Source organism: Sciurus vulgaris (genome assembly GCF_902686455.1).
Source record: "Sciurus vulgaris genome assembly, chromosome: 14".
Lineage (NCBI taxonomy): Eukaryota > Metazoa > Chordata > Mammalia > Rodentia > Sciuridae > Sciurus > Sciurus vulgaris.
Genome location: NC_136475.1, coordinates 97,564,919 through 97,587,274, shown reverse-complemented (window position 1 = coordinate 97,587,274; position 22,356 = coordinate 97,564,919). Strand labels below are relative to the sequence as shown.

General features: G+C 54.7%; 1 protein-coding gene across 4 annotated transcripts in view; it reads right to left on the bottom strand.

Moving 5' to 3' along the window:
- Positions 1 to 22,356, bottom strand: part of EIPR1 (EARP complex and GARP complex interacting protein 1) — a 380,793-nt gene that overhangs the window by 310,966 nt on the left and 47,471 nt on the right. For all 4 annotated transcript variants that reach the window (XR_013759163.1, XM_079110627.1, XM_079110625.1 and 1 more), the window contains one exon: positions 2,298 to 2,454. Coding sequence is in view for 3 of the 4 variants with exons in the window: in XM_079110627.1 (XP_078966753.1) it covers positions 2,298 to 2,454 (157 nt within the window). In the remaining variant the exon portion in view is untranslated. The remainder of the gene's footprint in view (positions 1 to 2,297; positions 2,455 to 22,356) is intronic.

The window sequence follows — 22,356 nt, the reverse complement described above, 5'->3', positions numbered from 1 at the left end:
CCCCCAGGAAAGCTGTGCTAGACGGCAGTGGAGGCGCCCAGGCGGGCAGGAGGACCCGGCCAAGGCTGGCAGAGTGCGCGGAGCCAACACGCAGGTGGTGACCCTGCACTGATGTCACAGGCACCCTGGAGCCCAGGTGGAGAGTGTGCAAGGTCCCGCACCCTCTCGACACCTGCTGTGAATCTGCATGACCTCAACGTGAAACACTCAAAAGACACGGGAGGAGGCACTCGGGTGCTGGATGACAGAGAAGGAGTTCAGGAAGTGCTTGAGGAACAGCAGCCAAGGAGAACACAGCACTCTGAGCGACGCTGAGGCCAGCTGACTGAATATCATGACACGTCACAAGCCTTCCTCTCACACGAGCTGTGCACGGTGCAGTCTAGTGTCCCAAGCTGATATTCAGTTCCCAACAACGCACACACACCTGTGGCCTGCCCACCAGATGCCATCTGACAGGCCCATGCACAAGGTGGGCAGCCAGGAAAGCAGCCTGACGGCTCCTCAGTCCCTCCCAGGCCCACTGGCTCTGCCCTCACAGCCCACCCTGAACAACTGTGGACCCACCTGGGGCTCACACTTCTGCTCCCCATACCACTGTGCTTCCAGGGACAAGGGGACATGCACACTGATGGACACCAGCACAGATGTTTGCCTGCTGGGAAATGTGGCCACTGAACGTGGGACTCTGGATGAAGCTGTGAGATGTGGGCAGCTGAGTGACAGAACCAAAGCGACTGCTCCTGGGCTTCAGGACTCGCCAGCCCCACCTCTGCAGGCCGGCAGGCTGTGCGTACTCAGAGCAGCTACCCAGCAAGGAGGGGCCACGGAGCAGGTGGCAGCCGATGTGGGACTCCCGAGCTCAGACTGCCTGACAGTGGCACTGCCCAGAAACCACATCGAGGCCCAGCCCTCAGAAACCTGGGCCAGCCCTCAGCCCTGCCCAAGTGTCACCTCAGGACACTCAATGCTCCAGCAATCTGCCTTGCGGCTTCCTCTGGGGCCCTGACACACTGCTCATTAGTACTCGTTACCACTGTCCTGCCCACGGTTAGCAGTCTACGCCCTGAGTCTGCCCTGGAGACAGGAACTCCTCAAGGCCAGGTTCCAGAACGCTCACCTGCTGTCCCTGGAGCCTAGGGTAAGTGCAGCAGATGCTTAGAGGTATGAGCTGGGTTAAACTTGTCTCCTGGCTCAGCTACGATGAAGAACTGTACAGAGGGACAGGAGTCCATGCAGGGGCACAAGCACACACGCACATGTTTCACTGAACTAAGCAGAATATCATGGCTCCTGCAACATGCATGACATTATGCCCCAGCGTCCCTTCTGGAGATCACAGCCTCTACTTTTACCATGACGTCGGCAATGTCAGAGACCAGACCACTGTGCAAAGGCCCCTGGGAGTGGCAGGGTGGGTAGACACAGCCCAGCTCCGACTGCATAGGCAGCAACTGGCTGGGAGCCTGAACAAATGGCAGTCACAGCTTCCTGTCCCCTTACACACCACAGGACTGATGGGGGAAAACAGTCAAAGACACAGAAGACAAAAGGCTAAGACATGGACAGCGGGGCACACTGAAGGTTGGGGACACAGCCAGCGGGCACGATGAAGGCTGGGGACATGGCCAGGCGGGCACACTGAAGGCTGGGGACACGGCCAGCAGGCACACTGAAGGCTGGGGACATGGCCAGCAGGCACACTGAAGGCTAGGGACACAGCCAGACGTGCACAATGAAGGTTGGAGACACGGCCAGGTGGACACACTGAAGACTAGGACACGGCCAGGCGGGCACACTGAAGACTAGGACACGGCCAGGCGGGCACACTGAAGGCTGGGACACGGCCAGGCGGGCACACTGAAGGCTGGGACACAGCCAGTGGGCACACTGAAGGCTGGGGACACGGCCAGGTGGGCACAATGAAGGCTGGGACACAGCCAGTGGGCACACTGAAGGCTGGAGACATAGCCAGCGGGCACACTGAGCCTTCACAGAGTCCACGGGACAAGAGCTGGTGGCCTGCAACTTGGGGTCGTCCTGTGGAGGTGCTGCACCAGCCCAACTGACCGGTGACCTGGGCAACACAGCTGAGACCAAGAGGGAAAGCAGGACGCAAGCTCTGCACCACGCAAGCGGCGGGCGTCAGAAGCATGGTTAACCTGCAACACAACTAGGACCCCAAAACCCCAAAAGGGGGCACAGCAATCTTTAGAGAGGTGCTCCCGAGCAAGCACGCAGGCAGACTGCCCGCCTGAGCTGCCTGTGGGCACCTTCTGGAGCCCGAGGCCTCCTACCAGGCCACACTGCCGTGGGCCGCGTTGTCGAGGTGACAGAGCAGCTCCAGGGTCTGGGCGGTGCTGGCAGAGTCGTCAGGGGACTCCTGGCTGCCGGACTCCAACTCCTTGGGCATCCTCCACACGGCCGCACGCGCCTGGACTCGACTGTCGGAGGCTGAGCAACAGAGGAGAGAGTCATCAGGGCAGTCCACAGATCACACACCACCCTCGCCCACCCGGTCCTTCATTTAAAGCTGTCCTTCTGTTTCAAAGAAAATTTAAATTCCTCAAAACCAATTTCCTCCCATTCCTTTCCAACGGCTCTTTAAAAACGGGAGCAAAGTAAGGGATAAGGCACCATCAGCGGGCACAGGGCCGTCTGAGGGGCGCCAAGTAGGCCTCTCTGCCCACGGCTCCACAGGGTCCCGCAAACAGGCCTTGAGCATGTGAGAAGCCCTGTCTGGAAACACTGGTAGCACCGTGCCCACCTCAGTTCACCCAAGGTGGTGAGTGCTGGGCTCAGAGGCAAGGCCTGTCTCTGGTCACCACATAATATGTATATGCATAAATATGTATATTTCCATAGGAAATCTCTTAGGTGTTCCATTATGGTTTTAATGTGAAATTCTCAAATAATTCTGAGTATTTTTTCACATGCTTATTTGCCATTTGATTATCCACTTCAATGAAATATCTCCTTTTTAAAATTATTTATTTATTTTTCAATTTTTTTACAGACTGTGTTTTGATTCATCGTACACAAATTGGGTACATAATTCCATTTCTATGATTGTACATGATGTAGATTCATACCATTTGTGGGTATTTCATTAAATTTTAACTGGAGTATTTATTGATTGTTCAGTTTTCTAGTCTTTGTATATTTGGTAAACAACCATGTGTATTGCAAATGTTTTCTGACAGTCAAAAAAGAAGGAGGAGGAGGAGCAGGAGGAGAAGTCAGACCCAGAAAGACACACACTACACACTCTGATAGACATGGGGTGCTAATGCTGATCTCATAGGAGGAGAGCAGAAAGTGGTGACCAGAGCTTGCCTTGCCAGTTTGGAGGGAGCGGGGGCTGAAGCCCACACATCCCGCTCACGTGCCCTGGCAGCCAACAGAGAGAGGGCAGCCCAACAACACCCATGGCCCCTCCACGTCCCCCACCCCTGGCACACGGCCCCTGGGCATGTGGACTCCCACAGCCCTGCTCACTCAGCCCTGCACTCCTCAGGGGCTCCAGAGAGCCAGGTATTCCCAGTGCCCCTGAAAAGCCGTTGTGTGATGAGGCAGGCGACAAGCTCCCGCACACGGCCCTCGGGAAAGTGCCTGCTGAGACGTGTGGTGCAGCCCTCCTGCAGCGCCACAGGTCCTGCAGGTGGTAACTGCCCTCCTGGTGCCAGGAGAAGGCCAAGAAAAACGAGGCTTGCAACACTGGCCCAGCAGAGGTGCAGACTCCCCTGCCCTTCTGAGGGTCCTAAACAGACGCCCTCTGAAGGGCTGAGGCACCACAGATTTGAGAAGAAAGGGAAGCAGAGGACGAGGGCGGTGGGGAGAGTCACGCAGTCATCCTGTGGCAGACTGCCCCCAGCCCGATTCCTCCTCTGGAGGACTCTGCCCAGGTGTCTCTCCGCAACACCTGCCCATCAGACTCCTCTTCCACTTCCCGGGACCAGAAAGGCCAAAGCAGTTCTTCTCACTTCCCAGTCGCTGCCTCCTCAGTCTACGCCAGGCAGGAAGCCAGGTGACACACTGGCCACCTGAGTCTTCACGCCCGTCCAGGCACACCACCATCACCCTGCCCACACTAGAGACCGTCTCCTCGACAGGGTGGGGTCAGCAATGTCACCGTGCAGACGTGACTCACGCAGCCCCACCTGGAGAAGCACCCGCTTTGCCTGTTCTGGACGGTCCACGGCTCTGGTGGTGGGAAGTGTGCGGGCAGTGAGTGCTGTGGTCGCAGGCCTGCTCCTGTGTGCTCCGTTGTACAGCGGCTTCCCTGATCTCTGCTCACACCTGTGCTCTCTGTTCCAGGGAGATGGAACTCTGCCTTCCTATGGGTAGGTGGGACCTGGGTGTCCCCTTGCCCCCAGCTGGCCCTATGGGTCTCCAGTCTTTCAGTCTTTCTTTCTAGTCTCCTAACCATCCAGCTAGTCATTGGACACACCCTTGTTCCTGGTGTGCAGTGAAGACAGTCGGTGTGGTGCTCACAGCCTGTGCCTGGAGACGGGACCGTCTCACTCCGTGGCTCAAGGGCGACTTCTCCAGGTGCTGCTTGAGAGCTGCTGCCTGTCTCTGGCTCGTGCCTCAGTGCTGTGCCCTCCTGTCCTTCAGCTGGCTCACCCTCTTCCTCCTCCTTCAGCTAGGAGTACAAGGCCCACAAGTGGCTTTGGGGAGCCACTGGGTCCTGTGTCATCTGTGTACCTATTATGCACTTTTTTTTGCTGTTGTGACCAAAAGAACCAACAAGAACAATTTTAGAGGAGGAAAAGTTTATTTGGGACTCATAGTTTCAGAGGTCTCAGTCCACAGACAGCAGGCTCCATTGCTTTGGCCCCAAGATGAGGCAGAACAGCATGGCGGAAGAGTGTGGTGGAAGAAAGCAGCTTGGGATATTCAGGAAGCCAGGAGGGACCAAACTTGGCTCATCGGAGACAAAATATAACCCCAAAGGCACACATCCAGTGCCCAACTTCTGCAGCCACGACCCCCTGCTGGACACCCCCATTCACCGTGCAGGTGGTGACTGTGCTGACGGGCCATGTGCTTGTGACATACAGCAAACCAGGAAGTGAGTTCAAAGTCCCATAATGAAAATGACAAACACAAGACACTACCTGAGACCAGAAGCTGCAGCTCTCTGCACACTGGAGGTACCAGGAACACCTGACCACAGCTACGACATGGCTATGAACTGGGTGAGCAGGGGTACCCTGGCTCCGAGGACTGTGGCAGGCATCGTCAGCAACTCCAAGTCCCAGGGTGGTTGAAGCTCGAGGTAAACAGCACCAAGTAAGAAACAGGAGGGATGCCCTTGGAGATGCATAGACTGGTTCTGAAGGAACCATCTGAAGGATGAACCGCAACAGAGCTTTCAGTGCACACCCAGCAGATATTAAAGACATGAAGGCATTTTAAGAAGGAAGACCCAATCTTCAGAAGGAAAATCCTGTAATAGCCAGGGAGGCATTTGCCTTTCACCTCTGCTTTTAAGACTGTCAAGAAATTAGGTCCTGTGATGTAACTGCCTATCCTGAATTAATAGCTAAATGACTAGGAGCCCCCAAAGGGCAGGGCCCAAGGCCTCTGTATGAAACAATGCCTAAAGCACAAAGCACAGGCCCTGCATGAGTCCAAGTTGACAGCACTGGGCACAGGCTCTGCATGAGACCAAGTCCACAGCACTGGGCACAGGCTCTGCATGAAACCAAACCATGGCATACAGCACAGGCTCCACCTAAAACCAAGTCACGGTATAGAGCACAGGCTCTGTACAAAGTCAAATCTATGGCACAAGCACAGGTTCTGCATGAGGCCAAGCCACAGGACAAAGTGCAGGCTCTGCTTAAAACTACATCCACAGCACAAAGCACAGCACCACTGCACAACCCCACCCATGCTGACATAAGAGGCACAGAACCACAGACAGCTGAGTTAGAAAGGTCTCAGATGTCAGGCCTAATGTAGCCAGCCTCTCCATTTTACTAATGAGGAAACTGAGGCCCAGTGAAGTTAACTGACTTTTCTGAGTTCACATGGCTCATTAGCACCAGAGTCGGGAAAGAAATGAAGCCTCTTGACTCTGTAACAGTCCACTGCGTTGAAGGAGAAAATACCAAGTTGTATCTTTAGGGGCAATTTGACGCCTCTATCTATTTTAACGTGTAACACAAGAGCTAAAGGCGCTTAATGAGATAAAAAGATAATCAGGGCAAAATGAATGGAAGAGGCATACTCCAGGCAGCCGACTGCGCTGTGGAGGTAGGCTGGCTGTAAGGGATTACAGAGTCCAGGGCTTAGAGGAACTGAAAGGAGATTAGAGCCTTTGAGCCTGAATAGCAGCTGCAGTCAGCTTGCTAAAGGGCTAACAATGCCCTGGCTGGGGGACATAATCTGATCCCCAGCTGGAGGAGCAGGTGTCCACAGGCTCTGCCACATAATGAGCACATTAGGCATCTGAGGGCTATTTTTAGAGACTGCAGCCATCTCCCGGAGCAGGCTGAGCAGGTGAAAAAGGCAGAATCAGCTCCACTAAGCAGTCACCTGATGCAGGTATAACCTGCCATGTACAACAGGGTGTCTGAGGAGCTGCACCTAAAATACTTCTCCACAATGGCCTCTAAATGCTTCAGAGATAGCGCTGTGCACAGGTACCCAGCTCAAGTCTGCAGGATGCAGACACCAACTGCTGAAGGGACAAAGGTGACAAAGCAGGTGAGGTGGCATCAGGGCTACCACCTCACAGCGCCACCGTCTCTGTGGAGGTGGAGGTGGGAGCACCGCCCTGGGGAGGCTCTGCAGGAGAGGTGGCAGGAGCACCATGCCTGCTCTCCAGAAGGACGGGCTGACGCCGGGCGTCAGCGACAGCACAGGAACACAGCACATCCGCCTTCAGCCCCGCGTGTCCTGACTGCTACAGCACCTGACCTACCCCCAGGACAACTCAGGACCACAGGCAGCCACAGCCTCTCAGCTGTCCAGCTGACACAGATCTCAGTTTATAGGATGGCTGTCCAAGGCCAAGGGAACTAGCCATGCAGACATGCGAGAACTACGGTGTAGACTTGAACACCACCAATCCCTGTGGCTCAACACACAGCCCCAGCGGTCAACGGGACACAGTGCTGTGGTCCAGTGCAGCTCACAGGGCCCAAAGGTTGCATATCCAACTGCAATGACACCCCAGTTCCTGAATGGATACTGACATAGAGGGGTCTGGCATCTATCAAAGTCTGCCAGGAACACTTTTTAAAGAACCAAATAAAATAAAAAATTAAAATTGTTGAAATAAAAATTTCAGTTGGTATTAGAAAAGTCCAATGAGAAATAATTGCTTGGAATAAAGATGTGAAGAAAGCACCTGGATGCAGCACAGACAGAAGCCCAGATGGGACGAGCAGAGAGACCGCCACGGCCACCAGGCAGAACATGAGGGTGCACAGGGAACACAGAGGATGTGGGAGACAGTCTCAAGGGATGACACTGGGGAATTTTCCAGAATTGAAGAAAAATGAAGTGCACATGTTCTCTGAATTAGGAAACAGGACTACTTTGAGTAGGGTTTAAATTAAATTAGAGCCAAATCCATGTCTGGACATGTCACAGAAAAATGCAGGACCTCGAGACCAAGACCAAGCCTGAGGGACGGCCAGCATTCTGACCAGGCCTGAGGTGACCTCTGTGAGGACGCTGGGACTGGAGCACCATGAGATGAACTGCACCCTGGCTGGACGATCACCAAGAGCAGACCTTCCACAGAGGCCAAGCTGAGTCTGTGTGCAGAGCAGCTTCAGCGGGAGCCTCTAAGGACACAGTGGAGAAGGAAAGGGGGCCCAGGATAAAGGATGGAGTCATAGCCAAACGGCTGAGAGACAGGTGGCAAAACTCTAGAAAACACCAACAACAGATCGCATCCCGCTGCTGGTCACATTTAACTGGATGTTGACAAAAGGTTCAAAGGAGAAACCTAAAAACAGGAACAAAATATGGAGAAGGGACGGGTGGAGGTAGACTCAGTGCTCTAGGAGAGCAACTGGAAGAGCAGAAAAAGAGCACCTTCCTTCTACAACAGCAGAGGGGGCGGAGCAAGAACAAGACTCACAACACGGAAAAGACAGGAAGCAGGTGCAGTGTGCATGCTTGTTATCCCAGCACCCCGGGAGGCTCAGGCAGGAGGACACATTCAACCCCCGGCACTGAGAGGAGGAAACAGGAAAGACAAAAGCAAACGGGAAAAACCACATAAAATGTGAGAAATCATTCTACAAAGGCCAGAAATTAATAACTGTAATGAACTAATTCATCAGCCAGAGATTATCAGATTAGATTTTCAAATATCAGCAAAACATCATTTCCAAGAGATATCCCAAAAATTCAAGGATGTAGAAAGATAACAGAATAGAGAAAGACCCAGACACAGCGGCACAAACCTGTAATCCCAGCAACTCGGGAGGCTGAGGCAGCAGGACCACAAATTCAAGGCCAGCCTTGGCAACTTAGCAAGACCATGTCTCAGAAGAAAAGAAAAAGGGTTCAGGATGTGGTCAGTGGTAAAGTGCCCTGGGCTGAGTCCCCAGGACTGGGGGGGATAAAGAACAGAAAAAGATAAACTGAGCCACAAGAGAAAGCTAACTTCACCATGTTCTTATTAGCCAAAATTGACTATGAGGCAAATGGAGAAAAGGCCACTACTGAGTAAGAGCTTCGGAAAGATACAGAAGTCCTTAATTTACATCTGCTCCATAAAACCGTACCAAAACATATAAAGAAAAAGTTGACAGAACAGTAAAAATAGAGAAATCTACTTATAGTAGGAGACTTTAGTACTCTCAATAACTGAGCACCAGGAAAAAATTAGTTTAACTGCTAAGGTTACAAAGAGTTGAACACGACTAGTTTTTCTCAATCATAAATGAAACCTATAAAAATTAACCATATAATAGAGCACAAAAGAATCTCATTGTACGAATACATACAAAATCACCATGTTTTATATTTCACTGATGTTCTAACCAGGGAGAAAAGACTGCACATCCACATTAGAATTTCTGAAAACCAACAAAAGATTAAGAAAAAGCTGAATCCGTACAAGAACACCTTCTTGTGAAGGTTGCAACAAACTCACAACTTTGTGTAAAAAGCCAAAACTGAACTCATGTTGAAAACAAGTGATGTAAAGGCCGTGTTGATTTAGCTCAGCCAGCTGCCAAAGACGGTGGACGCCAGCAAGGTCACTCCAGCATCCCTGGATAACACTGCTGCCTGTGGCAACTGAAGGGGTGCCCACGGTCCACAGAAGTGACGGCAAGCACAGAACAGAGAACTGACCAAAGCCCATGCCCCGACCCAAGTTAACAAACACCCAGGAGTCCCCAAAACAGAGCGCAAGCAGAAACAGGACCCGCCGAGGCAGAGAAGCCCTCCAGGCTGTGGGCGCCGCTGCTAGTATGCACATCTCCAAGATAACGTGCTCCATTTTTCAGAAACTGCCACTTAGGGTGACAACTGACCAAAAGCAGAGCATCTGCTTCAGAACTGTTGCAAGTGGCATGCAAGATTTTCTGAAAAGTCTTCTTTGATAGTCAACTGACAATGACAAAGTCTGTCTGACACACTGAACAGTCACCCAGAAAGTGGACCTGGGCCCTCGGCAAACAGGCACCGACTTGATTAGAGCCCTTTCCTTGGTGGAAAACACTGCTTTATAAAGGTCTCTTCCTATATCACGGTATTCTCCGGAAACACCAAAAGCAAAGCTGCTTTTCCAGACTGACAGAAACCCAGACCACCACCTTCGTTCTGCAGCAACCAGCAGCCCTGGGTCCCTCAGCATGAGACGCTCTAGTTTCTCTGCCTCAAGGTCTGGTGACACAACAGTCCAAGACGGACCAGCCCCACGCCAGGCCTCCCCATGGGTCCAAGCGAGCAGGAAGCTGTGCTGCTCCTGCCTATGATGGCAGGCACTCTGAAGGTCTGGCTCCTCACAAGACGCGGGCACAAGCAACGGGGAAGACAAAGCCTGTTCTGAGGTGAAAACACACACCCACGCTGATCTCCAGAGCGCTCTAGAGAGCTCTCCATGCTTCGAGCAGTACCTTGGCTTGCTCACCCGGGAGAAGACGAGAGGCAGTGGAGTGAGCACCCAGTGATGCAGGAGGGTCACCCCAGGAAGTTCACCAACTGCCCAAGAAGGATGTGCCGCTGCTCCAGAGAGCAGAGGCCCACCGAGGCCTGAACCCCCAGCCTCACTGGGACGCTTCTGCCCGGCCCTGAACCCGCGGCCTTGCTGGGACGCTTCTGCCCGGCCCATTCCTGCCACATGTGTCCTGTTGTGACTAAGAACTCCCATCAGAAATACAGAAGGGACATTTCTGTGAAGACAAAACCGAACACTCTAGAAAGCCGTGGTGAAGGCAAAACACGGAAACTGTCCACCTGTCTAGACGGAGGCAAGGAGCCGCAGGGCACTGGGCAGGGCAGGCGCGGAGATACAGAAGCCACACAAGCAGCTCTGCTCTTTTTCTGCTAAGAAACTAGGGCTGGACACTGCTGGATGACGAGGGCTGGTACAGAAGCGGGACACTGCTCAGGGCAACGCTGGAACCTCCGCTGCAGAGGGCAGTACTAAACCAGTAACGGTGCCAGCCGCCCACACGCTCGCCCACATTCAAACACCCCGAAGCCACGACCCTGCGAGGGGATGGCCTCTCTGGGTGTTTCACTAGTTCTTCTTCACCAGCTGGTCAGCCAGAGGAGGGAAACGGGGGCCCCACTTGCCCTCAGAGAAAAGAGGTGGTGTGCAGGCTGAGGCTCTGCCACAGCAGGCCTGGCCTCGTCGCTGCGGTGCAGCCTCGGGGAGTCACCACCTGTGCCTCACGGCCTCATCCGCGAGCCTCGGGCAGGAAGGCAGCTGGAGCAGCCAGCGCACAAGACACGCTGGAGTGCGGGCTCTGCCACACGGGGCACCGAGCAAGCACTCCTTCCTCTCCTCATCCCCTGGTTCCGAGAAGGCGCTTCACTGACGACCCGCAATGCAACAGGCAGAAAGCATGAGCTGAACAGGGAGCAAGCCCGTCAGGTCTGCGCCGACACTCCAGGCTGAGACCCAGGCACCTGCCGTCCTCCCAGGCCTCCCAGAACTGCCCTCCCTGCTCGCTGCTGAGAGGTTCTGCCCTGTACCAGCCTCCCAAGCCTTCTCTGAGACACGACTCCAGTCTAGTGACAAGCCCCAGGTGGGTCCCGAGGAGTCCTGCGAGGCAGCGGGAGGCAGGTGGGAAGCAGGCGGGAAGCAGGCTAGCACCCGGGCATCCGCATTGCCTCGTCCTGACCACTAGTGCGTGCATTCCACACGCCACAGGTCACTGGGGCTGCGGCTGCCCTCCTCTAGGTCACTCTTGTCTGCATGAGCCAGAGAAGCGTGCCTTCACCCCACGGCCAGCTCCAGGGCAGCGTCCTCAGTCCAGGGTCCTTCCTCCCCAACCTGCAGAACACCAGGCAAGAATCGGGTCAGGAGATGGCCACTCCCGCCAACAAGAGGAGCGGCAGTGTCACACTCCGGTTCTGCCTTCCTGTCCCCAGGACTGCCACCCCTACGGCCTGGCCTGGCTTGCTCCACTGGAGGCTTCTCTTACGGCCACTACTGTAAAGTGGGGTGCTAGGCTCTCTCCCCAGCTGAAACTGCTACCAGGACCCCAAACTATTGGAAAGGTTGGCCCACCTCTAGTCCTGAACAATGGGCAGAATGTGGACACCTCCAGAGGATAAAGCACACAGAGGGCATGACCACGTCCCCTGTGCCAGTGGCTGGGTAACTGGGCCTAGGGAAAGGCCTTGCCCAGGCTCAGGCTCCACCAGCTTCACGTCCGGCTAAGTGAGGCATGCTGGCACCTGAGGAAGAAGTCAGTGGATCCAGGCATCCACCTGCATGCCAAATGAGCGACTCAATTCGACACTGTGAAAAGAACAGAGGCACCTGCTAGACCTCAAACCACTGGCTTCCTAGGCAGTGGCCCGTCTGTTACCTGAAAGCAGAGAAAAGGTTGATCTAGCCTCAGCAAAAGCAAAGACAATACCGTCACCCTACCACCCTACGACGTGGGTTCAAACAGCACTGCAGCACTGCAGCACTGCTCTGGTGCTGCCCCGTCAGAAATCAACGCCCCACCCCCAACAAAACACCACACAACTGCCACACCTTCCTCTGTGCACATCCGGTCTGCAGACGTGTGTTAGCCAGCTTGGGTTCTATTCTCCCCCTGCTGTAATAACAGAATATCCACCTACAAAAATAGCCAATCCACACAATCTTCACATAAAAACAGACTTCTCAGTAAACACTGGGTGGAGAGAGCTAGTAGCACCCTGTTTGGTCAGCCCAAAGAGGAGTATGGGCAGCTGGCAAGGAGGTCCAAGTGGCTGTCAATGAAGCAGGGAGAATTCTGGGTGCCATTTACTAGCAGCATGGCCTTGGGAAAGTGAATCCTTGAAGGTCCCAAGCCTCGGTTCGCAAACTGCAAAATGTAGATGGCCTCACACTTCTGAGGACTCTGAAGAGTAAACAAGATGGAAAACGAACACACATGGAGAGGCCTCTAGACAGGCAGCCCTGGAGGGTGTGGGGCCTGGAGAAGTGGGGCTGGCACTGAGATCTGTGAGGTCCGGGCACAGCGTCCCCTCATCTGTGGAACTGACTTCACACGCCGCACCCAAAGGGAAGCCACAGCCACACTGCACGTGGCTGGGCAGGCTGAGGCCACCTGCCAGGGCACACCCACGCCCTGCTGGTGCTAAGCAGCTCTCTAGCTTCCTCCAGTGCCTCTGGCTACAAAATGCAATGGGGTGGCCTCTCCTCCCGCCATCCCAATGCCTCTGCAGTCCTTCAGCGGGACGCGGGGAGGGGCTTTTCTAAGAGCAGAAGGAAGCAGCGTGTGTTCTAGCTGCTGGCTAGGTAGTCCACCTCGGCTGCCATCGATAGTAAGCACCTTAAAACAGGAAAGGGCAGCAGTGATGGCTTTATCCCTCCCAAGTCTCGCCCTGCGGTGTTGAGTGTGGGTCCTGCCGCAGTCAGCACACTTGCCCCTGCACACTGCTGCCCGTGTGTGCGAAGCACTCCCCGGCTGCCGCCCACATCTGTGAGTGTTCACACGGCCTCGACAGCGGCACACACCGCCCGGCTCCCCTGGAGCTCAGCCCTGGCTCCGGGCCTCTGTGGGGCTCGTTCTGCTTCCTCCTGGCACCGTCTCAGCCCTGACTGCGCCAGCAGACACGGTGCCTGTCAAGAAGCCACTCGACCCTGGGTGGGCCAGGAAGGGGCTGTGGAGGAACGGCAGGGCCGACCTGGTGTCATCACCCAGCTGCTCCCATCCTGTCTGCACCTCTGGTGGGCGAGTGCTCAGCTTCCCCGCTAAAGGCCGTCAGGGCCCCATGAGCGCGCCTGTTGGGGGAGCTCAGAGCCCTGAGTTGACACGCCTGTCTCTGGGTCCTGTCTGGGCCCCGGGCAGGTACTGAGGTGATCAGCACCACAGCATTGGGCGCAGGTCTGGGGAAGCTCTGGAAGACACCCTGCATGTCGCCTCAAGTGCTGCTCTGGACCAAGTCACAGCCAGCGAGCCCTTCTGGTCTGGGGAGAACTCTGTCCTTTAATTCCATGAAAGATCACAGCACGGCTTCCACAAGCAGGGCTCCCGGAATGTGCGGCAAGCAGTGGAACCCAGCCAGAGTGGCGCCAGACGTGCCTTGAGGGCATGTGGGCAGAGGGCTCCTTTCAGCCCAGACACAGGACTGGGAAAGCCACACACCCAGGGCAGAGTTCTGAGGACACGCCACTGCACTGCCCGCAGCCTCCTCTGCTCTGTCACTTCCTGCAGTCCCTCCCAAGAGCCACCCTTGTGGCCGCTGCTAGACAACCCTCCTCCCAATGTGGGCTCCTGCTCAGGCGGGACCAGCAGGGGGCGGCTGACCATCATACCAATGCCGGTGGAGCCACCGCACCCAGACTCACCACGGCCAGCGCCCTGTCCTTGCCTCTGTGGGGGTGACACACTACAAGTTTCATCTGTAATCATGGTTGAGCTCACAGACTGGTCAAAAATCAACTCAACGAGTGGAAAATCAGGAAAATTAGATTCTCCCTTTTGCCCAGGTGTTTTCTGGCTTGGGGTCTGGATGGATCCTGAGCACCCCACGAGGGCTAGTGCTCCTGTGGAGGAGGGGGAGGATTAGGAGCAGGTCTGAGGACACAGACATTCCACTGAGAGGCAGTGAGGGGCAGGCAGATGCAGGCGGAGCACCTGAGATGTCTACACCTTTTTTTTATTATTTAAAAAAAAGCCCTTTATTTTGGCTCACAGTTCTAGTCTGGGGTGAAGGGCCAGAGATGATCACCATGACCTTTCTGCTGGCAGAGTCCCAAGACAGGGCAGGTTATCCCCTGGTGGTGAGAGACTGAGCCAAGCTGGCTTTTACTAGACCCACTCTAGAGATAATCCATTAACCTATTAATAGCATGAAGAGATCAATGAATTCACAAAGCAGGGCATGATCACTTCTTAAAGATTTCACCTGGCCCCACATCTTTTTTTTTTGTTGTTGTTGTTCTAATGAGTAGAATGCATTTTGACACACTATACACAAATGGAGCACAACTTCTCCTTCCTCTGGCTGAACGTGGTGCAGAGTCACACCATTAGTGTACTCATACATGTATATAGGGTAATATGTACATCTCATTCCACCAACTTTCCCATTCCCACACCCGCTGCCCTCCCCTGTCTTATCCAAAGTAAGTCTATTCTTCCCTCACCACCACCCCTCCATTGTGAATCAGAATCCTCAAATCAGAGAAAACATTCGGCCTTTGGTTTTTTGGGTTTGGCATACTTCACTTATCATGATATTCTCCAGCCCCATCTGTTTACCTGCAAATGCCATCACTTCATCCTTCTTTAAGGCTGAGTAATGTCCATTGTGTGTATACACCACAGTTTCTTTACTCATCTGTTGAAGGGCACCTAGGCTGGTCCACAGTCTAGCTGCTGTTGAGCTCCTATAAACACATGTCCTTGTTAAGCAGGGAAAACAAAGCGCAGGGACTTGGAGGGGCCCCAGAGGGGAGCAACGTGGGAACAGAGGAAAAGGATGAGGGCCGGCCAGCAGTGCAGACCCACCAGCAACACTGTGGGAGGCCAGCAGCATGTGCGACATGGCAGGAAACCCCCATGAGTTCCAGAGACAGCCCTTCCAAGGGCCAATTCCAAAACACCACCAAGTTCACTGCTATCACATTCAACGCGGACTGAGTCTTATTTTTACCCAAGCAACCACCCAAATTAAAACTTTGCTGAAACTTGATTCCAAAATAATATTTTCAAATATATTGGGTTCAAGTGGATGAAAAAGAGCAAAACACAGAAACGACAATACTTTAGAAGAAATGAGGGGCTGAGGATGCAGCTCAGAGGTAAAGTGCTTGCCTGGCATGCATGAGCTCTGGGTTCAAATCCCAGCACCACAAAAATAAAGAAATGAGAGGGTAAACCAGTTCATGCTGGAGGATCGAGGGTGAAACAAGGCCCACTCGGATATGGAATGCTCCAAACCGCGCACTGCCTGAAGAGGAGACGTCTGCAGTCAGCACAGCAACTGAGTGACTGAGGGGAACCAGCAGGTGCAGCCACTGCTGGAAAGGGGAAACCCGACAAAGGCCACTAAGAAAGTCCATGAAAACGCCAGACTAATTGGCAGACACCAGGTCCACCCAGTCGTCTTCCCAGGACCCGCTGACCACCCACTCCATCCTTCTGTGCCCTGCTGGGCAGAGCCTGCACTACGTGGCAGCACCAGCTCCCTCTGCCCAGCAGGCTGCCCCTCCCTTTGGCAGCAGAGACCCGAATGGGAAGCCCATGCACAGGCCTGAAGACCAAGGCTGGACACGGCTGAAGGCTGTTCAGATGAGCCCACGCTCTCTGGCTTTCTGTCTGCAGCCAACACAGAACAGGGCCGTGGGCATCACTCAGCCAGGCAGCCCCTCTTTCACTGCATCCATTCCTTCCTGTTAACCCTGGAAGCCCGACGTCCTACAGAGGTGGCGTGCGCTTCAGTGCCAGCCCCTGGAGGGTGTGTGCTCTGACGTTCTCGGGGCAAAGCCAGCTGGCTGTGGCCTTGCTACCAGGGAATAGGCGTGTGCTGCTGGTTCCACCGGGGCCTGGCGTCTCGGCTGTGCACGCAGAAGCTGGGGGCTGTGGCCCAGCTGGGGCCGTTAACACTCCTCCTGCACAGGAACAAGAGACCTTGCAGAGGCCCTGCTCTCCCACTGACCAGCAGGCTGCCTGTTAAGGAGCACAGCAGTCCTCCCCCACCCAGGCAGCATGCAGAGGTGCGAAGAGCCCTGATTAGTCCTAACAGACCTGTCACTGCAAACACCAGAAGAGCCCGCAGAGCCGTGGCTTCACAGGTCTTGCATTTCACCTTATTCACTGTGCTTTACAAGCTCCGCCCCTCTAGTCCTCCCCCACGTCCACAGTCCTCATGCAGAGAATACACAAACGCTCAGGCCCTCGCATTATGCAGCAGCCCACGGGGGGCCGGCCGCCCAACTGGCTCCCGCTGTCTCAGAACAAGGCACTCACTCATGCAGACCCATCTGGGGCCGCACCCTGGGGTGGTCTCCTCCCCACCAGCAGAGGCACAGGAGCCAGCGGGGATGGTCAGGCAACACTGCGTGGCAAACACAGGGAACCCACTCAAGTAGCCCTCGACCCTGGAGGCCACTCCTGGCCCTGGTCTCCTGGGGGCTGGCCAACGCTTCACTCTGGCCTCCCTGTTCGGCCAGTCACACCTGGACAGGATTTGCTGCTCAGGTGTGGCCTGTGCGCAGCAAGAAGAGAAGTACAGAGGAAGTCATGTCAGCAGTGAAGTCTCCCACCCGGAAGGAGGAATGCACACTTACTCCCCACACGCTGGCCAAGTCAGTCTTCGCCCAACCCAACCACCAAGGACACTGAGAGGCAGCGAGCAAAGCTAAGTAAAAACAGTGGCAAGCCTGGGGGTGCGTGGGCAGCAGTGCAGGGGCCCAGAGTCATGGTGACCCCCAAGCTGCTGGCAGATGCTGCAGGTGGACTTGGGATCAGAGAACACACAAGAGGAGGCACGAAACCCCAACCAGTGTACAGACCATAGACAGTGGTGCTCTCAGGAAAAAGGGAAGCAGAACTGGTATCTACCCAGTTTCTACCACAGGACCACATCTCACACCCCAGTCTACTCCTCTCTCCCAAGAGATGGATACCGTGGTCACTCTGTGGAAGAGACAACTAGGCTCCAGGAGGCCCACTTCTCAGGACACAGGGCCACCAAAATGGAATCAGATTTGAGCCCAGGTCTGTCTGTCAGTCCCCTCATCACTCTGCCTACCTGTCTGTGGCAGAGAAGAGCACACAGTCAGGAACAAGAGTCTTTCAGTGGCCGGTCAGAAAAAGAAACATGGGGGAGAGCCAGGGCTCTGTGGGGATCACACGGGAGAATGCCTCAAGACTGCAAGTCTCCCCAAGAAATCAGCCCAAAAGAAAGAGGTCAGATGAGAACAAAAGACGTGTATACATGGAATTCAGCACAGCGCTGTTCGTAAGAGAAAAATACTGAAAGTGAACGTTCACCAAGGGAGAACTGGCTACAGTGCAGGAACACTCCACGCCACAAGCATGGCCTTGGGAAGAAGGTTTCGCCCTTCCACCTTGAAACAAGCCAGGCGGTCCTCCCAGGCCAGCAAGTCTGTGGCCTTTGTTGCCCCCAGCATCCCGCTGTCTCCACACATGCTAGAGCCTCAGCCCAGAGAGAAGGGCTGGGGACCCAGGGAAGGTGGGGCAGGCTCCAGTCACACTTGGGTGGCAGTTCCCTCTGGAATCTGCATCAGCCCAAGCCCCCAACACAAGACAACAGCTGCCTGATTGCTGACCCTCAGACCCACGAGAGAATCACAGAAGGTTGTTCTACTAAAGAAAAAGTCAACCTCGTCTGCAAGTCGATTTGAAAACTGTAAAGCAATTTTCAACTCTGCTCTCATGCACACCTGGGTATGGGGTACACGCATCCACTGCTCATTCGAAGTGTGTCTCCACGAACTGGCTTCCATTCATCTCCAGGTATCGAAGACTGGACTTCGGAAAGCCCAGGTCAGGGCACAGTAGAGGCAGGACACAGAACTTCCAAGGAAGGCTGTCTTGCCAGGCACAGGTGGGCAATGAGAAAAGATGGAGGAATAAGGCACCCCATGTCTGTCCAGTGGGCACCCAGAGTATGGAGCTCGCAGCCTGCATCCACTGAAAGCACCTGTCTTCACCTCAGAAATGACGGGGCCACTCCTGAGCATCTGTAAGAGGCAGTGTACTCTGGGGGACAAGGTGTCTCGGAGTTAGTGTGCCCTACAGCAGCCAAGCCGTGACTGGCAGACACTGGCACACACAGAGTGGCTACGAGGCACCCAGTCTGTCCTCCCGGGAGCCCCACGGGGCAGGGCCAGCAATCTCATCCGCACACAGGAACCCAGAGCTCCAGGGCCAAAGTGGCTGTCCAAGGGCACCCAACAATGAGGAGCAGCTTGGGACCAAACAGACTCCAGAGCCGAGGCCGCTCCCCACGGGCTCTCCCTTCTACGGACTGGGCTGCGGCAGTGCTGAGGGCCTGCATGAGAGGCTGCAGAGCGAGAAGGCACGGCTACTCCACCAGGCCACCAGAGGCACACTGCACGAGGGAGAGCTCAGCCACCCGTGCTTTCCTAAGAGGAAAACAAAGAGGTCCCTCCCCCAGGGACTGGAGGACCATCCTTCCCTCCCGACACTCTGCTGAACCCCTCAGCCCTCCCTCAGGCTCCCCTTCATCATCTGCATCCTCAGGACTCCAGGAGAGACCCCAGCATGCAGGGCGTGTGGTGGTACAGGAGCTTATGCTGCGGCTCTCCACTGTATGGTCCCTCTTCTCCCGGCCAGCCTGCCTCATGTGGATCAGAGACTGACTGGTGGTGCATCCCGAAAGAGAGGCAGCAGCAGCAGGAGAGGCACCGCTCATGACCTTGGAAGACTGCGCGCATTTCTGTCAGCTCCTCACTGGAAGAGGAGGCGAGCTGTTTCCAAACATGGCTACCCTGCTACCCAGCTGCAAGCAGTCCTCTGGAACACAGATCACTGCCCCACCCCGAGGCGTGGCACAGTGCAAACACCTGAAGGGCATCTGAGAAGACCCTTGAGCAGCCTGGGAAATGGTCATTAAAACCATTCGAGTCCTTGGAAAGGTACCGCAGGGTAGTCAGACAATGGGAAAGAAACCGTGCTGCCGCTGAGAAGAGGTCTCCAGCATCCAGTCTGCTTCTCTGACTGGCGGCATCAGGAGCAGACTGTTACTAAGGATGCAGGAGCGCAGACAGAAGAAGCATTTCCAATGACAAAGCTAGGCTTACTGTGGTCCTTGAACGATGCAGAGTGAATCTGTTGCTAGGCAACAGCTTGGCTCCCCTTGCAGGTGCCTCAGGTACCTGCTCTGTGAAGCATGAGCCCATGTCAGAGGGTGGCACCACCTGACTTGAGACCAGATGTGCAGATCCCAGGGGACAGATGACCTTTCACTGTCTCAGAGAAAAGCTTCCCCTCAAAGTACAGCCAGACCGTAGCAAGGGGAGGGCATAGATTAGCTTCAGGGTGCTGACCTCTGAAAACAGGTGCTTCTTACTCAAAAGCCAATGTGCGTGCGCACTTACAGTGTGGGTGTGTGTGTGTGGGGGTCTTTTTAAATGAGATGCAGCCGGTTGGTCAGCCAGGAACACGCCCCAGTGTGTGCTGGCACCCAGTCCTGTAGCACAGCTCCTTCCCAGTGGCTGCCGCACGCCTCTGGAGGGCACGGCTGGGGTACACCCACGCTGCCCTCAGCACTGACGCTCCTTACAAGGGCCTTTACACCTTCACCTCCTCTGATTAGAACACAGCCCTTGCACCAGCGGCTCTGCTCACCGCCCAGCTTTCTAGAGTTTTCACTGCCACTGTGCACTCTCCCAGCAACAGGACAGCTCTGAGACCACATTCCCCCTGGCTCCAGGGTGACAGGAGAGGAGCAAGCTCCCTTTTCATATTAATTGGAAATCTCTCTGCTGCTCTCCTCCCTGACCTCTCAGGACCCAGTCTCTCTCTTTCTCGATCATTCTGCTGTCCTCTCTGCTATCTGGTGAACTATAGTTGTAAAACAAAGGCGGTCAAGCTGGGAGTGTCCCTTCAGAGGCCTGGAGCATGTCACTGCACCTTCAGCACCTCTCCAACAGGAGCCGGCAAAGCCAGGTGCCCGGCCTACCCCAGCCCCCACCTCACTACACTCTGGGCCCCATGGGACCCAGACGCCCTGTGCCTGCTTCTGCTCTGCTCAAGGGTCTCTGGTCTCCCACTTCTGTGCCACCTCGTTTTCTCCCAGCCTGTAAACTGGTCAACACTGGCACCTACGTCTGACCCATGATCCCTTCTCTCTGTGCACGAAAACCCCAAGGCAAGTCCCACAGCTTTGAGTTCCACAGAGCTGCCAATGAGGCCACTCTGCATCTCTGGCACTCACCCCAGCACCTCCTCAGGGACCACCGGCTTGACCAGATTTGCAGTGCATGAGCCACACTCACTGTGTCCTCCTTGGGCCTCACAACTGCTCACCAGCTGACAAGGTCTTGGCCTCCCCCGGTCCCTGACTTCTCTCCCCGCAGGGATCTGAACATACCCTGGACTGTGCACTTTAACACTGCTGCCATGGCTGCCACCTGGTTCAAGCTGGCCTTGTTGCTCAGAGGATGACCAAACGTCTTCCAAGGTCCTTCCTGCTCTGCCCCACTGGGTCAGTGCCCCCTCGGCCAGGTGTGGGCCAGGCTTGCACACACTGCTGCATTCCCGGTCAAGCAAGTGGCTGATCTTCCTCACCAAAATACAGCCCTCCCCTGGTTCAAGGCCACACCCAGGTCTGCACAATACGACACGCTGCACAAAGTACACAGATGGATTGCAAGAGATGCAAAATACCTTTTAAGAGACACAGAGGAACAAACTGGTGACCCCTTCACAAAGATGCTACCATACCACTGAAATGTGGTGGGATGGCAGAGTTGGAGCCGGGCAGTGGGATGTTCCTAGGAATGCAAGTCATTCTAGAAAGAAGTCTGTATCCCTAAGACTTGGCAACAGCAGCAGGTGGCCTGCAAGCCTTTAGGGATTATCCCTAAAGGTCACTGGGTCCAAACCAGTCATTCAACAGCTCTGGCTGTTAGAGCCTTTCACTGAATTCAAGTATGTCACAGCTCTCCAAGGAGGGACAGGGATGGAGAGATGGGCACTCTGCCTCCTACCTGGAGGACAGGTGTCATGGTTAATTTGAATTGTCAACTTGATTGGATGATTAGGAGGCTTCTGGGCGTGTCCATGAGGGCGTGTCTAGGAGTGACTGGCATGTGGGATGGTGAACTGAAGTGGAGCCCCTCCCTCAGCCTAGGTACCACCACCCAACAGGATGGAATAAAAGCAGGAAGAACAAGGAAGCAGATGCAGATGCGAGCTCGGCTCTTCGATCATCTGATATAGGACTCACTTCCCTCTTCCAAAGTGGACTCTGCCAGTGATTCTCCAGGTAGTTTCCAGAAGCCTTGGTCTCAGACTAGGGTAGCACTGTTGATCCTTCTTGTTCTGGGCTTCTGCTTCTTGGACTGAGCAGCTGCTGGTTCTTCCAGCTCTCTAGCTGCTAACCGCCATTGTGAACTATCCAGTTTGTGTTGTGTGAGCCAATCTAATAAATCCCCTTTATAATCATGCTTCTTATGGAGAAGTATGTTCTCTCTTCCTCTAGAGAATTCTGACTGATACAACAGGTGAGGCTGACCTCATGGAGGGACTAATAAGCAATGTACTGTGACAAGGAGCCGCCCAGGGACAGGGTCACTCCCTGATCAAGCAGCATTGGCCATCAGGTTGCCTGTGGAAGCAGTAAACTAGTGCTCTTGTCACAACCTACCTCATCTCCCAGAGCTGCAAGCCAGGCAGAGGCCGGGAGAGGCTGCTGGTACTCCAGAGTCAAACCTTAGTTTGCTAAACAGAAAGTGCTACAGGTATAAATTGGACTTCTGCTTCTGGTCCTAAGAGACCCTCTACCTGCACTAGTAATGAGGACATGTGGTAGACATGAAGGTCAGGGTCCACCTAAGGAGCACAGCTCAGATACAGACTGCCAGCATCCTCTATGGTGGGGACACCAGGGGACAGGGTAAGCCCTTGCAGTACAGTTGTGGTCACACCCAGCATCACTGCACAGGCACTTAGAGGTCAATAACGCAATATTTTTTGTAATCAG